Genomic DNA, 18922 nt, shown 5'->3' with positions numbered 1-18922 from the left:
ATGAATAAACTGAGTACAGTTCACCACTGTGAGATGATTAAACTGAGTACAGTTCACCACTATGATATGATTAAACAGAGTACAGTTCACCACTGTGAGATGAATAAACTGAGTACAGTTCACCACTATGAGATGATTAAACTGAGTACAGTTCACCACTATGAGATGATTAAACGGAGTACAGTTCACCACTATCAGATGATTAAACTGAGTACAGTTCACCACTATCAGATGATTAAACTTGTCACGTTCCTGACCTGTTTTCTGTTATTTTTGTATGTGTTCAGTTGGTCCGGGCGTGAGTTGGGGTGGGCATTCTATGTTTTGTGTTTCTATGTTTAAGTCATTTGTAATTAGCCTTATATGGTTCTCAATCAGGGACATGTGTTTGACGTTTCCTCTGATTGAGAACCATATAAAGGTAGGCTGTTCACACTGTTTGTTTGTGGGTGGTTGTCTTCCGTGTCTGTGTATGTGCACCACACGGGACTGTTAAGTTTGTGTAGTCTGTACCTGTTCGTGCGTTCTTCGTGTATATGTAAGTTCTCTAGTTCAGGTCTGTCTACGTTGGTTTTGTTATTTTGTAAGTTATTCAAGTGTTCTTCGTGTTTCGTCTTTTCTTTAATAAACGTATTATGGATTCAACATATGCTGCGCTTTGGTCCAATCCCTACTCCTCCTCTTCTTCCGAAGAGGAGGAAGACAACCGTTACAAAACTGAGTACAGTTCACCACTATGAGATGATTTAACTGAGTACAGTTCACCACTATCAGATGATTAAACTGAGTACAGTTCACCACTATGAGATGATTAAACTGAGTACAGTTCACACACTATGAGATGATTAAACTGAGTACAGTTCACCACTATCAGATGAAAAACAGAGTACAGTTCACCACTATGAGATGAATAAACTGAGTACAGTTCACCCACTATGAGATGATTAAACAGAGTACAGTTCACCACTATGAGATGATTAAACTGAGTACAGTTCACCCACTATGAGATGATTAATTTGAGTACAGATCACTCACTATGAGATGAATAAACTGAGTACAGTTCACCACTATGAGATGATTAAACGGAGTACAGTTCACCACTATCAGATGATTAAACTGAGTACAGTTCACCACTATCAGATGATTAAACTGAGTACAGTTCACCCACTATGAGATGATTAAACTGAGTACAGTTCACCACTATGAGATGAATAAACTGAGTACAGTTCACCCACTATGAGATGATTAAACGGAGTACAGTTCACCCACTATGAGATGATTAAACTGAGTACAGTTCACCACTATGAGATGATTAAACGGAGTACAGTTCACCACTATGAGATGATTAAACTGAGTACAGTTCACCACTATGAGATGATTAAACTGAGTACAGTTCACCACTATCAGATGATTAAACGGAGTAGAGTTCACCACTATGAGATGATTAAACTGAGTTCAGTTCACCACTATGAGATGATTAAACTGAGTACAGTTCACCACTATGAGATGATTAAACTGAGTACAGTTCACCACTATGAGATGATTAAACTGAGTACAGTTCATCACTATGAGATGATTAAACTGAGTTCAGTTCACCACTATGAGATGATTAAACTGAGAACAGTTCACCACTATGAGATGATTAAACTGAGTACAGTTCACCACTATCAGATGATTAAACTGAGTACAGTTCACCACTATCAGATGATTAAACTGAGTACAGTTCACCACTATCAGATGATTAAACTGAGTACAGTTCACCACTATCAGATGATTAAACGGAGTACAGTTCACCACTATGAGATGATTAAACTGAGTACAGTTCACCACTATGAGATGATTAAACTGAGTACAGTTCACCACTATCAGATGATTAAACTGAGTACAGTTCACCACTATCAGATGATTAAACTGAGTACAGTTCACCACTATAAGATGATTAAACTGAGTAAAGTTCACCACTATGAGATGATTAAACTGAGTACAGTTCATCACTATCAGATGATTAAACTGAGTACAGTTCACCACTATGAGATGATTAAACTGAGTACAGTTCACCACTATCAGATGATTAAACTGAGTACAGTTCACCACTATCAGATGATTAAACTGAGTACAGTTCACCACTATGAGATGAATAAACTGAGTACAGTTCACCCACTATGAGATGATTAAACGGAGTACAGTTCACCCACTATGAGATGATTAAACTGAGTACAGTTCATCACTATGAGATGATTAAACGGAGTACAGTTCACCACTATGAGATGAATAAACTGAGTACAGTTCACCACTATGAGATGATTAAACTGAGTACAGTTCACCACTATCAGATGATTAAACGGAGTAGAGTTCACCACTATGAGATGATTAAACTGAGTACAGTTCACCACTATCAGATGATTAAACTGAGTACAGTTCACCACTATCAGATGATTAAACTGAGTACAGTTCATCACTATGAGATGATTAAACTGAGTTCAGTTCACCACTATGAGATGATTAAACTGAGTTCAGTTCACCACTATGAGATGATTAAACTGAGTTCAGTTCACCACTATGAGATGATTAAACTGAGTACAGTTCACCACTATCAGATGATTAAACTGAGTACAGTTCACCACTATGAGATGATTAAACTGAGTACAGTTCACCACTGTGAGATGAATAAACTGAGTACAGTTCACCACTATGAGATGATTAAACTGAGTACAGTTCACCACTATGAGATGATTAAACTGAGTACAGTTCACCACTATCAGATGATTAAACTGAGTACAGTTCACCACTATCAGATGATTAAACTTGTCACGTTCCTGACCTGTTTTCTGTTATTTTTGTATGTGTTCAGTTGGTCCGGGCGTGAGTTGGGGTGGGCATTCTATGTTTTGTGTTTCTATGTTTAAGTCATTTGTAATTAGCCTTATATGGTTCTCAATCAGGGACATGTGTTTGACGTTTCCTCTGATTGAGAACCATATAAAGGTAGGCTGTTCACACTGTTTGTTTGTGGGTGGTTGTCTTCCGTGTCTGTGTATGTGCACCACACGGGACTGTTTAGTTTGTGTAGTCTGTACCTGTTCGTGCGTTCTTCGTGTATATGTAAGTTCTCTAGTTCAGGTCTGTCTACGTTGGTTTTGTTATTTTGTAAGTTATTCAAGTGTTCTTCGTGTTTCGTCTTTTCTTTAATAAACGTATTATGGATTCAACATATGCTGCGCTTTGGTCCAATCCCTACTCCTCCTCTTCTTCCGAAGAGGAGGAAGACAACCGTTACAAAACTGAGTACAGTTCACCACTATGAGATGATTTAACTGAGTACAGTTCACCACTATCAGATGATTAAACTGAGTACAGTTCACCACTATGAGATGATTAAACTGAGTACAGTTCACACACTATGAGATGATTAAACTGAGTACAGTTCACCACTATCAGATGAAAAACAGAGTACAGTTCACCACTATGAGATGAATAAACTGAGTACAGTTCACCCACTATGAGATGATTAAACAGAGTACAGTTCACCACTATGAGATGATTAAACTGAGTACAGTTCACCCACTATGAGATGATTAATTTGAGTACAGATCACTCACTATGAGATGAATAAACTGAGTACAGTTCACCACTATGAGATGATTAAACGGAGTACAGTTCACCACTATCAGATGATTAAACTGAGTACAGTTCACCACTATCAGATGATTAAACTGAGTACAGTTCACCCACTATGAGATGATTAAACTGAGTACAGTTCACCACTATGAGATGAATAAACTGAGTACAGTTCACCCACTATGAGATGATTAAACGGAGTACAGTTCACCCACTATGAGATGATTAAACGGAGTACAGTTCACCACTATGAGATGATTAAACGGAGTACAGTTCACCACTATGAGATGATTAAACTGAGTACAGTTCACCACTATGAGATGATTAAACTGAGTACAGTTCACCACTATCAGATGATTAAACGGAGTAGAGTTCACCACTATGAGATGATTAAACTGAGTACAGTTCACCACTATCAAATGATTAAACTGAGTACAGTTCACCACTATGAGATGATTAAACTGAGTACAGTTCATCACTATGAGATGATTAAACTGAGTTCAGTTCACCACTATGAGATGATTAAACTGAGTTCAGTTCACCACTATGAGATGATTAAACTGAGTACAGTTCACCACTATGAGATGATTAAACTGAGTACAGTTCACCACTATGAGATGATTAAACTGAGTACAGTTCATCACTATGAGATGATTAAACTGAGTTCAGTTCACCACTATGAGATGATTAAACTGAGAACAGTTCACCACTATGAGATGATTAAACTGAGTACAGTTCACCACTATCAGATGATTAAACTGAGTACAGTTCACCACTATCAGATGATTAAACTGAGTACAGTTCACCACTATCAGATGATTAAACTGAGTACAGTTCACCACTATCAGATGATTAAACGGAGTACAGTTCACCACTATGAGATGATTAAACTGAGTACAGTTCACCACTATGAGATGATTAAACTGAGTACAGTTCACCACTATCAGATGATTAAACTGAGTACAGTTCACCACTATCAGATGATTAAACTGAGTACAGTTCACCACTATAAGATGATTAAACTGAGTAAAGTTCACCACTATGAGATGATTAAACTGAGTACAGTTCATCACTATCAGATGATTAAACTGAGTACAGTTCACCACTATGAGATGATTAAACTGAGTACAGTTCACCACTATCAGATGATTAAACTGAGTACAGTTCACCACTATCAGATGATTAAACTGAGTACAGTTCACCACTATGAGATGAATAAACTGAGTACAGTTCACCCACTATGAGATGATTAAACGGAGTACAGTTCACCCACTATGAGATGATTAAACTGAGTACAGTTCATCACTATGAGATGATTAAACGGAGTACAGTTCACCACTATGAGATGAATAAACTGAGTACAGTTCACCACTATGAGATGATTAAACTGAGTACAGTTCACCACTATCAGATGATTAAACGGAGTAGAGTTCACCACTATGAGATGATTAAACTGAGTACAGTTCACCACTATCAAATGATTAAACTGAGTACAGTTCAACCACTATCAGATGATTAAAACCTGTTGGGGATGGGGGCGCTGTTTAGACTATTTATGCTAATTTGGCTAATTTTTTAAACGGCTTCCCACAAAATCCTTGATCGTACAATATGCATATTATTATTATTATTGGATAGAAAACAGTCTATAGTTTCTATAGGAGTTGAAATTTTGTCTCTAAGTGGAACAGAGCCCATTCTACAGCAATTTCCCTGACATGGAGTCAGATTTGAGAAATGTTGGCCACTCTTCTGAAGTCAGTTAAAAGGGCACTGTCGTTGCTATGACTATACGGACACTTCTTACGTCTTCCCCTGGATGCCTTTACGTGATGACGATTCCAACGGGGTCGATTGCGCGTTCACAGGCCCTACAAATGAAAAAACCCTGAAGCTAGTCATTCTTTGGGAGCTGCGTCATGAGCCTAGAGGACACCGGCGCGCACCTGTTCCAAGCGTTAGTTTAGCCTGTTATATTTCTCCGGTCATCTTTTCACTCGTTATAGGAGTTAAAAACATCATAAGGTAGTTAATTTAAAGCGTTTTATAGCAATTTATATCCGTTTAGTGCGATTTTGGGACATTTATTTTTGCAACGATGTGAAAAGTTGGGCACGCTTTTCAGTTCATCCCGAACGCAGTTGACATTTCCACATGGCAAGAGGACAGCTTTCCACCAAAAGACGATTTCTCCCAAGAAAGGATCCTTTGCCCAAGATACTGATGGAAGAACAGCTCAAGGTAGGACATTTTTATTATGATAAATCGTGTTTCTGTCGAAACATTTTAGTGGCTTAGGACGCCATGTTTTTTGACGTAGCTTCGCTTGGCGCAAACTGTATTGAAAAGTAAGGATAAATTAAAAAATGTAATAACGCAATTGTATTAAGAATTAAATTGTCTATCAATCCCTGTCCACCCTATATTTTTTAGTCACGTTTATGAGTATTTATGTATAAGAGTAGATCACTGTCTAAGTGGCGCAAGGACTTTTTCTTTACCAGCTTGTCTACATTTCACATTGTCTAACCATGATTTTGGTGGCTAAATATAAACATTTTCGATCAAACTGTATATGCATGTTGTAATGTGATGTTACAGGAGTGTCATCGGAAGAATTCTGAGAAGGTTAGTGAAAAAATTAATATCTTTTGGCGATGTTGACTTTTATCGCTCACTTTGGCTAGAATCAATGCTGGGCTGCTAATTGCTATGTGCTAAGCTAATATAACGATTTATTGTGTTTTCGCTGTAAGACACTTAGAAAATCTGAAATATTGTCTGTATTCACAGGATCTGTGTCTTTCGATTCGTGTATGCTGTGTATTTTTACGAAATGTTTGATGATTAGTAGTTAGGTAAACACGTTGCTCATTGTAATTATTCTAGTCCATTTGTGATGGTGGGTGCAATTGTAAACTATGCCATCTACCTGAAATATGCACTTTTTTCTAACAAAACCTATCCCATACCATAAATATGTTATCAGACTGTCATCTAATGAGTTTTTTTGTTGGTTAGGGGCTATAAATATCTTAGTTTAGCCGAATTGGTGATGGCTACTGGTGTTGGTGGACAAATAAAAGATGGTGGATTATGCTAATGTGTTTTTAGGTAATAGATGTACATCTTTACATATTGTGTCTTCCCTGTAAAACATTTTAAAAATCGGAAATGTTGACTGGATTCACAAGATCTGTGTCTTTCATTAGCTGTATTGGACTTTAATGTGTGAAAGTTAAATATTTTTAAAAAATATTTTTTTTGAATTTCGCGGCACTGGTTTTTCAGTGGGGGGGGGGGGGGTGTGCCGCTAGCGCCACGCTGATCCTAGACAGGTTAAACTGAGTACAGTTCACCACTATCAGATGATTAAACTGAGTACAGTTCATCACTATGAGATGATTAAACTGAGTTCAGTTCACCACTATGAGATGATTAAACTGAGTTCAGTTCACCACTATGAGATGATTAAACTGAGTACAGTTCACCACTATGAGATGATTAAACTGAGTACAGTTCATCACTATGAGATGATTAAACTGAGTTCAGTTCACCACTATGAGATGATTAAACTGAGTACAGTTCACCACTATGAGATGATTAAACTGAGTACAGTTCACCACTATCAGATGATTAAACTGAGTACAGTTCACCACTATCAGATGATTAAACTGAGTACAGTTCACCACTATCAGATGATTAAACTGAGTACAGTTCACCACTATGAGATGATTAAACTGAGTACAGTTCATCACTATGAGATGATTAAACTGAGTTCAGTTCACCACTATGAGATGATTAAACTGAGTACATTTCACCACTATGAGATGATTAAACTGAGTACAGTTCACCACTATCAGATGATTAAACTGAGTACAGTTCACCACTATCAGATGATTAAACTGAGTACAGTTCACCACTATCAGATGATTAAACTGAGTACAGTTCACCACTATCAGATGATTAAACGGAGTACAGTTCACCACTATGAGATGATCAAACTGAGTACAGTTCATCACTATAAGATGATTAAACTGAGTACAGTTCATCACTATCAGATGATTAAACTGAGTACAGTTCACCACTATCAGATGATTAAACTGAGTACAGTTCACCACTATGAGATGATTAAACTGAGTACAGTTCACCACTATGAGATGATTAAACTGAGTACAGTTCACCACTATGAGATGATTAAACTGAGTACAGTTCACCACTATCAGATGATTAAACTGAGTACAGTTCACCACTATCAGATGATTAAACTGAGTACAGTTCACCACTATCAGATGATTAAACTGAGTACAGTTCACCACTATAAGATGATTAAACTGAGTACAGTTCACCACTATGAGATGATTAAACTGAGTACAGTTCACCACTATCAGATGATTAAACTGAGTACAGTTCACCACTATCAGATGATTAAACTGAGAAAAGTTCACCACTATCAGATGATTAAACTGAGTACAGTTCACCACTATGAGATGATTAAACTGAGTACAGTTCACCACTATGAGATGATTAAACTGAGTACAGTTCATCACTATGAGATGATTAAACTGAGTACAGTTCACCACTATGAGATGATTAAACTGAGTACAGTTCATCACTATGAGATGATTAAACTGAGTACAGTTCACCACTATGAGACGATTAAACTGAGTACAGTTCACCACTATGAGATGATTAAACTGAGTACAGTTCACCACTATGAGATGATTAAACTGAGTACAGTTCACCACTATGAGATGATTAAACTGAGTACAGTTCATCACTATGAGAAGAGTAAACTGAGTACAGTTCACCACTATGAGATGAATAAACTGAGTACAGTTCACCACTATGAGATGATTAAACTGAGTACAGTTCACCACTATGAGATGATTAAACTGAGTACAGTTCACCACTATGAGATCATTAAACTGAGTACAGTTCACCACTATGAGATCATTAAACTGAGTACAGTTCACCACTATCAGATGATTAAACTGAGTACAGTTCACCACTACGAGATGATTAAACTGAGTACAGTTCACCACTATGAGACGATTAAACTGAGTACAGTTCACCACTATGAGATGATTAAACTGAGTACAGTTCACCACTATGAGATCATTAAACTGAGTACAGTTCACCACTATGAGATCATTAAACTGAGTACAGTTTACCACTATCAGATGATTAAACTGAGTACAGTTCACCACTACGAGATGATTAAACTGAGTACTTAGGCGTTCAAGTACTGTAGAAGAGTGTAAAGGAAAAGCGCCATCTACTGTTGGGAGGGAGAAAAGGATCATTTGAGCTTTAGACACGTCTTCACACGTCCCTTATAAAAGATCCAAGACATCTTCTATTATTCACATGATCTCATATGATGCCCTTCATATGTGTAGTGTTCAAGGCCAGCAAACAGCCATATTCAATAGTGTAGTGTTCAAGGCCAGTAAACAGCCATATACAATAGTGTAGTGTGCAAGGCCAGTAAACAGCCATATTCAATAGTGTAGTGTTCAAGGCCAGTAAACAGCCATATTCAATAGTGTAGTGTTCAAGGCCAGTAAACAGCCATATTCAATAGTGTAGTGTTCAAGGCCAGTAAACAGCCATATTCAATAGTGTAGTGTTCAATGCCAGTAAACAGCCATATACAACAGTGTAGTGTTCAAGGCCAGTAAACAGCCATATACAACAGTGTAGTGTTCAAGGCCAGCAAACAGCCATATTCAACAGTGTAGTGTTCAAGGCCAGCAAACAGCCATATTCAATAGTGTAGTGTTCAAGGCCAGTAAGCAGCCATATACAATAGTGTAGTGTTCAAGGCCAGTAAACAGCCATATTCAATAGTGTAGTGTTCAAGGCCAGTAAACAGCCATATTCAATAGTGTAGTGTTCAAGGCCAGTAAACAGCCATATACAATAGTGTAGTGTTCAAGGCCTGTAAACAGCCATATTCAATAGTGTAGTGTTCAAGGCCAGTAAACAGCCATATACAACAGTGTAGTGTTCAAGGCCAGCAAACAGCCATATTCAACAGTGTAGTGTTCAAGGCCAGTAAACAGCCATATACAATAATGTGGTGTTCAAGGCCAGCAAACAGCCATATACAATAGTGTAGTGTGTAAGGCCAGTAAACAGCCATATTCAATAGTGTAGTGTTCAAGGCCAGTAAACAGCCATATACAATAATGTGGTGTTCAAGGCCAGCAAACAGCCATATACAATAGTGTAGTGTGCAAGGTCAGTAAACAGCCATATTCAACAGTGTAGTGTTCAAGGCCAGCAAACAGCCATATTCAATAGTGTAGTGTTCAAGGCCAGTAAACAGCCATATTCAATAGTGTAGTGTTCAAGGCCAGTAAACAGCCATATTCAATAATGTAGTGTTCAAGGCCAGCAAACAGCCATATTCAATAATGTAGTGTTCAAGGCCAGTTATTCAGCCATATACAACATCACATAAGGGAATGCTACATAAAGTAGATTATGGCCTTATTGTGGACACAGTAATGGAGAAAAATTAGATTTTGTAAAAACAATATATATATATATTGCCAGGGGCATCCAAAACTGCATGACAGTCTTATAAACTTCATTTAATAATTTTTCCAGGGTTGGAACGATCAGATTTGTGATGCTTAATACCATTTGGATAGTTGTTTGTCAGCTTATATAAGATGTCACACTTCAGTCGCTCTGTTTTGATGCAGATGGAGTATATCATTAGAGTATAGGGGGGTGGGGGGTTACTGGGTTATAGTAATAGTGTAAAACCCAGCATGCAGTACAGTACCTTCTTGAATTCAAGTGGTGAGTTGAGACTGAGTCCTGGACCTTTGCCATGAACGGGCTGGTCAACAAACTGCAAGAGAGAAGCATTTGTGTTCCTTTTACAACATCTCTAGGCTGGGGGTTTGTCAGGAGAGGAGGAGGCGGATGGAAGGAGGGAGGAGAAGAAAGATTAAATCAGAGGAGGAATGCAGAATGAGAATGGTGTTAGAGGTGGTATTGGATTAGCTGGGCTGGGGAAGAGGTCAAGAGGAGAACAGAGAATGCCTACTGTGTGGTGTGTGTACACACTGAGAGAAACATAGTCTCACATACATTCACAAGCACAAATTGACGCACACACACGCACACATACACGAAATTACATATAAATACATTCAATTTGTGTAAATAGGTTATGCCCAACACTTCACTCAAAAAAATTGCCATAGATGGCTAGTAATAGGGTTAAGAAATGAAACAGCTCAAGACAAATTACAACAGATTCCTAATTAAACAGATTTCTAGTTGAATTCTCTGGGATTTTACAGTCTTTTTTGACCCCCAAAAATAAAACAGCCAAGTTCCACCCAGCAGACCACTATCATCATGTAACAAATAGCCAACTAGTCACCTTGTAAACATGTCCCCAACAAACTGGTCTGTTTTCTCCAACTGTAGGACAATCCCTCATTTACTGTTGTAATAACCAGGATTTCAAGCACTCAATGGGCCATTTAACCCTCTAGTGCACAGGTGTCAAACTCATTCCACGGGGGGCCGAGTGTCTGCGGGTTTTCGCTCCTCCCTTGTACTTGATTGATGAATTAACATCACTAATTAGTTAGGAACTCCCCACACCTGGTTGTCTAGGGTTTTATTGAAAGGAAAAACCAAAAACCTGCAGACACTAGGCCCTCCGTGGAATGAGTTTGACACCCCTGCTCTAGTGAGTTGAACAGAGCAGCTTTCCATTGACAGGAAGGGCTGTTTGGCATAACAAAAGGCTTTATGCCCTATGGAGTAGGGATGGACCTCTGTAATGGGCAGGGAGGCATCTATGGTATGGGGTAGCCCTTTATGCTCATACCCGTATACAGGTTGAAAATGGCAGATTTGGACACTGATAAGAGACTAAATTGGAACACAGTGGCTGCACAGGAACAGCTAAACATGACACCAAAGCTCAGGGTCTCCTCTTCAAATCTCTGTATGGTTTATGACTGACAGCCGTTCTGAACTTGAGCACCATCCCTCCTGGTAATTGGGCAACTTTTGGAAATGTTATGTTGTCTGTTGTCTGGGAAATGCTGTAAATTATGAGGATTTGATGTATTTTGAAAGATAAGACGTTGAGGATGATAATAAATACCACTTTGATGTCATTCAAGCAAGACAAACAACACCCTTGAGAACACATTTCCATATCATAAAACTCAGTGTGTCAACATGTAGGATCACTATGTTTGATGTACAAGATGACATGGCGTTATACCATGGGTTTATACCATGGGTTTTCCTGAACAGAATGAGCTGTTGTTTGTTGTATTGTAAAGAAGATTTGCTGCAGCACACGCAGCTGAATGCCCTTACGAGTCCATTCTATGCGCGCCAAAATTACTATCTGCTTTTCTGAATTACCTTGTGAAAGCCTAACACTGTAAGATCGTATTTTATAATTTAGATAGTCATGTTGGCAATAGAACAAGCTTTCAAATGATGCCCACCTGACCCAGACCTCAATTTATAATGGATCGATTTTGTGTAAACAACAACAGTAATTCTGTAAGGTCCGGATGCAGGGTTGTGCTGCAAATAAAACAACTACAAGTGTGCTTGTTCTATTTCCTCAACGGCAGAGCTAAAATAGCTTTAATAAAGCACCTTATAGTTGAAGATTTCTTTGAGTCATAAAAGTGCATTGAAATTACTTAGGAACTGTGCACACTTTGGAGAGGTGTGTGGCCACTTGGAGACACCAGTTAGTCCTCTCACTCAAACCCTTGTCATTTGTATTGTATTATGTTGCACCTACAACACATTTTCCAGGAATATTCTTATCATGTTACTGAATGTTTCAGAATATTTCCAGATTTTGTTAACAACCAATGCGGTGAAAAGTACAGTAAATGTAAAATGCACATAATTTTAATAATAATTTTCCCATAATCTCCAAACTGTTCCCTTTTAATTGGTACCATGGATATGCATATGCTTTCCATATTTCTTCTGTAAGAAACATTTCAATTTAGCTCTACACATATAGGCCAATTCCCACGAGTGTAAGGGGTTAATAAGTTAATAAGGGCAAGAGCATGGGTACAATACAATGGCTGTATGGAAGATGAATGTGAGGTAGATGTTCTGTAGTGTAGTGAGTGACGGGGTAGTTAAGTACTTACTGTGATGCGTCTGTCACCACGGGTAAAGGTGCGTCTTCGCTGACATAGTCCATGTCATCACTCAAGCTGTTGCCCCGGGAGATGCCTATGGAAGGCCCGTCCAGGTTTTTCTTAACTGTGCGAGACAATGCAAGAGTCTTGGTGACGTATTCAAGGATTTAGTTCAATGCAACTTCCAATTTTCTAAGTGAGAAGAAAATACTCTTAGAAAAAATGTGCTATCTAGAACCTTAAAGGGTTCTTCGGCTGTCCCCAAAGGAGAACCCTTTGAAGAAACCTTTTTGGTTCCAGGTAGAACCCTTTTCTTCCATGTAGAACCTCTTTTTGGGGGTTCTACATGGAACCCAAAATGGTTCAACCTAGAACCAAAAAGATCTTGACTTAGAACCAAAAAGGGTTCTCCTATGGGGACAACCGAAAGAAAAACAACTATTTCCGAACCCTTTTTTCTAATTTATAGGCGTATTTATTGAAAAGTAAAGAGAAAGTACAGGATAGCTAGTAAAGAAGTGTAAGGGTCTACCTGGAGAGGCAGGACAGCTCAGATTGAAAGAGGACCATGAGTGCTGAACGCCTGCAGTCAACAGCAAGAAAGAAAGAAAGTGTGAAAGACAAGTGGAATAAACACACAATGTGCTGACTAGTCAATGAAGTATACAGTCCACCATTGTATTGTATCATCACACTAAGATGAGGTTGTTTTGGTCTGTAAACATGATGATGGATAACATCCCTTCCAAACCTCTACAGCGGGTTTGATTAGCGCAACTAAAAACCATTGCAAAGGTTTGTAAGGACCTAGTCCAACAGTCCGCAAAGCCTGCCATCTCATCCTCCAATGGAGACGTTTCTTTAGAAGTGCCTAATTGTCTTTTTGTCTATTGTACTTCGTTGTTTGAGTATGCATACATGTGTATAGATGATGTAATGTATTATATATCACACCTGTACCATGTTTGACTATGATAGTTTTTAGTGTCTCAAAACTTAATTTGAGTGATCAATCCACAATGTGCTTTATAAATAATCTGTATTATTTATTATTATATCATTGTGGAGTGACAAACTTTTCTAATCTAATCTAGTTTCAGGAACTGTGTTCTGTGCAGCTCCTCCACCTCTCTCTCATTCAGGTGGACCGGGGACGCAAGCGGAATTATCTGCTACACAAACACTGAAGGCTTATTAATATCTGGCTTGTCAGAGCAAACACACTGGGTTAGAAGCCCCGGAGAATGAAAACAAGCAGGGCCCAGAGAGCGAGCGAGTGGCTAGAGAGAGAGAGCCCCATTGAGAAGGGAGATTCTCACAGACGACGGCCGGGCCAGAGGGCCAGACAGATAAGTGGAGCGATAAGCCGGACGTTGACTAAATCAAACAATGCCCAGTTTATTTCTGACCACTGGAGCTCCACAATGGCCTCTTATCACCCCGACCTCCCTCCCAGTCCCCCGGCCCTCGGCCTCTGTCCCCTGTCCCAGCCCTCACCCCGGCTGGTGTTGGCTGGACAGACAGAAAAGAAAACACTCGGGCTGGTCGATAGGACAGGAGGGAGTCCAGAGCCTGCCTGCGTCGGTCTCTCTGCTGGCTTCCAGTTTGCTCCGGTTGGTGACAAAGCGCCAGTCTAATTAAAATACTGTCTGGGCAGTTGTAAAAACCAAATGACTAATGATTAACACAGAGGATCTCTTAAAAGGACAAAGGATTGAGTCGTTAACTGCGTGAGTTGAAGCTGGAGTGCGTCAATAAGACTGGAGACCATGGAGTGATATCATCTAGGAGATATTACACTTGCGACACGTGTTAGAGAGATAGTTTTAGTGGGAGGAGCTATAGGAGGATGGGCTCATTGTAATGGCTGGAATGGAATCAATGGAACAGTATCAAACACATCAAACATACGGAAACCACATGTTTGACTCCGTTCCATCAATTCCATTCCAGCCATTACAACGAGCCAGTCCTCCTATCTCTCCTCCCACCCGCCTCCTTTGTTACAGAGAGGTGGAGGACTCACCTGTTTGTCTGAACATCCGGATGATGCCTGAGGAGGAAAATAAAGAACTTTTCAAAATGATGTCCTCAAAAACACTGCCTTAATATGACATAATGTATATAGAGAAATCAATGTACACAACCGATGGCGTGGGATATGGACAACATGAGACCCCTTTTGAGGTCAGAAAACAGATGATAAACTTAGATTTTAGCATCATATATGACTTTAATTATGGATGTAGGAGTGCAAATGTCATTGCTGTTGTAAACCCTTTTCATCAGCAACACAGTTAACACTTGGTTTCTACAGCAAAATAATCAATTTAAACAACCCATCATCTGCAAAGACATTTGAATCTGAAGATGTCTGTTTTTCTGCACTGTTAGCAGTAGAACGTACACCACGTTGCCTGGACTCTAAACATTATCATTAGTGACAACATGCTGTTGAGAGTGTGGTGAGCATGGCTACTTAAATGTCTTTATAACATCAACAGACAGCCTTTCGAAAGCCTTGGCTCCACTAACTAGCCTCAACATCCAAAAACATGCAATTTGACAAATGTGCATTTTTTCCCCTCTAAAGTTCAAAGGCAGTAAGACATATGTTCCTGTTCATTATCTAAGTTATAACCCACCAAACAAGATAGCATTTTCCCCCATAACTCCTTTTTCTACTGGTGACGTTCTGCGTTTATGTCCCTCTCCCTCCTTTTATGATTATGTGCTTTGACAGGAAAAACTCATAAAGCACACTTATTAACCTCCAGACTGGGACGATTCATTTGGCAGGGGTTAGAGGTTTACACAGGAAGTCCCCCCCACCGTTAGATGGTGCAATGGAAAAGTCCAATCTATCATTAATATGGAGTAATGGGCCTCAGCAGCACCAGTATGGACCACTGGATTTCATCTGGAGGTGGATGGACAGGGCACGAGAGTTTGGGAAAATAATCCAAATTGGGAAAGTAATAATATTTTTAGATAGCAACTTAGACAACAACAGGTTAGACTATGTCAGGTGAATACTGAGTAACTGAATGTAAAATCTGTGGGAATGTTATCACTGATTCAACACAAAACACTATAGCTTTCTGACTGACTCTTGCCACAACAGGTGAGTCTCTTATTTTTAAGTATTTTTTTATTATTTTTTTTTATGTACACTGCCGTTCAAAAGTTTGGGGTCACTTAGAAATGTCCTTGTTTTTTAAAGAAAAGCAATTTTTTTGTCGAATAAAATAACATGAAATGGATTAGAAATACAGTGTAGACATTGTTAAAATGACTATTGTAGCTAGAAACAGCAGATTTTTAATGGAATATCTACATAGGCGTACAAAGGCCCATTTTCAGTAACAGTCACTCCTGTGTTCCAATGGCACATTGTGTTAGCTAATCCAAGTTTATCACTTTCAAACGCTAATTGATCATTAGAAAACCATTTTGCAATTATGTTAGCACAGCTGAAAACTGTTGTCCTGATTAAAGAAGCAATAAAACTGGCCTTCTTTAGACTAGTTGAGAATCTGAAGCATGAGTATTTGTGAGTTCGATTACAGGCTCAAATTGGCCAGAAACAAAGAAATTTCTTCTGAAACTCGTCAGTCTATTCTTTTTCTGAGAAATGAAGGCTATTCCATGTGAGAAATTGCCAAGAAACTGAAGATCTGGAACAGCACTGTGTACTGCTCCCTTCACAGAACAGCACAAACTGTCTCTAACCAGAACAGAAAGAGGAGTGGGAGGCCCGGGTGCACATCTGAGCAAGAGGACAAGTACATTAGTGTCTAGTTTGAGAAACAGATGCCTCACAAGTACTCAACTGGCAGCTTCATTAAATAGTACCCGCAAAACACCAGTCTCAACGTCAAAGGTGAAGAGGCGACTCCGGGATGCTGGACTTCAAGGCACTGCTCAAACATGCCTTTTTTTTGTCAATAAAAGCCTTTGACACTTATGAAATGCTTGTAATTATACTTCAGTATTCCATAGTAACATCTGACAAAAATATCTAAAGACACTGAAGCAGCAAACTTTGTGGAAATTAATATTTGTGTCATTCTCAAAACTTTGGCCACGACTGTACTTGTCCTCTTGCTCAGTTGTGCACTGGGGCCTCCCACTCCTCTTTCTATTCTGGTTAGAGACAGTTTGCATATTAGCTTTTCTTTAAAAAACAAGGACATTTCTAAGTGACACCAAACTTTTGAACGGTAGTGTAGGTAAAATCAATCACATAGTGTGATTGTCTGATGTCTGTGAAGTGTACAAGTGGAGCAGTAAAGAACTTGTATACATAACATCTAATCACCAGTGACTCTAATGACTTCCATTTTGCTTGTTCTAGCCCTGCCGGTGCTGGACCCTAACCCAGGCACGTGGCAGCCATCTTGTGTTTGACTGTCTATCACATGGTCCCTGTTCTTTTCTCTGAATGACTGACTGACATTCAAGCACTGTATCTTGAGAGGTTAGTTAAGGACCATATCACCTCTATCTTAGCCGACACCCTAGACCCACTGCAATTTGCATATCGCCCCAACAGATCCACGGACAACGCAGTCGCCATTGCACTGAACACTGCCCTATCCCACCTGGACAAGATAAATACCTATGTAAGAATGCTGTTCATTGACTACAGCTCAGCTTTTAACACCATAGTACCCTTCAAGCTCATCACTAAGCTCAGGGCCCTGGGTCTCAACCCCTCACTGTCCAACTGTGTCTTGGACTTCCTGACAGGCCAACCCCAAGTTGTGAAGGTAGGCAACAACACCTCCACCATGCTGACCCTCAACACGGGGACCCCACAGGGGGGTGAGTTTGCAGCCCCCTCCTGTACTCCATGGACACCCACGTCTCCAACTCAGTCATCACGTTTGCTGACGACACAACACCGGTTGGCCTGATTACCAACAACAATGAGACAGTCTACAGGGAGGAGGTGGGCTCCCTGGCGGAGTGGTGCCAGGAAATTAACATCTCCCTCAGTGTCCAAAAAACGAAGGAGCTGATCAGGGACTTCAGGAGACAGAGAGAGCACGCCCCATCCACATCGACAGAGCTGCAGTGAAGAGGGTCAAAAGCTTCAAGTTCCTCTGCGTGCATATCACTGACAACCTGAAATGATCCCTTCACACAGACAGCGTGGTGAACAAGGTGCAACAGTGCCTCTTCAACCTCAGGAGGCTGAAGATATGTGGCTTGGCCCCTAAGACCCTCACAAAGTTTTACAGATGCACCATTGAGAGCATCTTGTCAGGCTATATCACCACCTGGTACGTCAATTGCATCCTCAAGAACCACAGGGCTCTCCAGAGGGTGGTGCATCAGCCCAACGCATCACTAGGGGCACACTGCCTGCCCTCCAGGACATCTACAGCACCCGGTGTCACAGGAAGGCCAAGAAGATTATCAAGGACCTCAGCCACCCGAGCCACGGCCTGTTCACCCTTCTACCATCTAGAAGGCAGAGGCAGTACAGGTGCATCAAAGCTGGGAACAAGAGACTGATAAACAGCTTCTATCTCCAAACCATCAAACAGTCACCACTAGTGGCCTCCGCCCAGTACCTTTCCCTGAACCTTAGTCACTGTTACTAGCCGGCTACCACCCGGTACTCTACCCTGCACCACAGAGACTGCTGCCCTATGTACATAGTCATTGAACACTGGTCACTTTAATAACGTTTACATACTGTTTTGCCCACTTCATGTGTACAGTTGAAGTCGGAAGTTTACATACACTTAGCTTGGAGTCATTAAAACTAATTGTTCAACCACTCCACAAATGTAATGTTAACAAACTATAGGTTTGGCAAATCGGTTAGGACATCTACTTTGTGCATGACAAAAGTAATTTTTCCAACAATTGTTTACAGACAGATTATTTCACTTATAATTCACTGTATCACAATTCCAGTGGGTCAGAAGATTACATACACTAAGTTGACTGTGCCTTTAAACAGCTTGGAAAATTCCAGAAAATTATGTCATGGCTTTGAAAGCTTCTGATAGGCTAATTGACATCATTTGAGTCAATTAGAGGTGTACCTGTGGATGTATTTCAGGACCTACCTTCAAACTCAGTGCCTCTTTGCTTGATATCATGGTGAAATCAAAAGAAAT

The 18922-nt window shown here is 39.8% G+C and overlaps 1 protein-coding gene across 1 annotated transcript in view; it reads right to left on the bottom strand.

Moving 5' to 3' along the window:
* The window catches only part of LOC129855211 (potassium voltage-gated channel subfamily KQT member 1-like), a 301702-nt gene that overhangs the window by 231045 nt on the left and 51735 nt on the right, over window positions 1-18922 (bottom strand). The window contains exons 11-14 of the mRNA XM_055922626.1: window positions 14812-14838; window positions 13318-13368; window positions 12795-12909; window positions 10418-10486 (exon numbers count right to left, since the gene is read on the bottom strand). Coding sequence (XP_055778601.1) covers window positions 10418-10486; window positions 12795-12909; window positions 13318-13368; window positions 14812-14838 — 262 coding nt within the window. The remainder of the gene's footprint in view (window positions 1-10417; window positions 10487-12794; window positions 12910-13317; window positions 13369-14811; window positions 14839-18922) is intronic.

Source organism: Salvelinus fontinalis, chromosome 5 (genome assembly GCF_029448725.1).
Source record: "Salvelinus fontinalis isolate EN_2023a chromosome 5, ASM2944872v1, whole genome shotgun sequence".
NCBI lineage: Eukaryota > Metazoa > Chordata > Actinopteri > Salmoniformes > Salmonidae > Salvelinus > Salvelinus fontinalis.
This window is presented reverse-complemented; position numbering and strand designations above follow the sequence as displayed.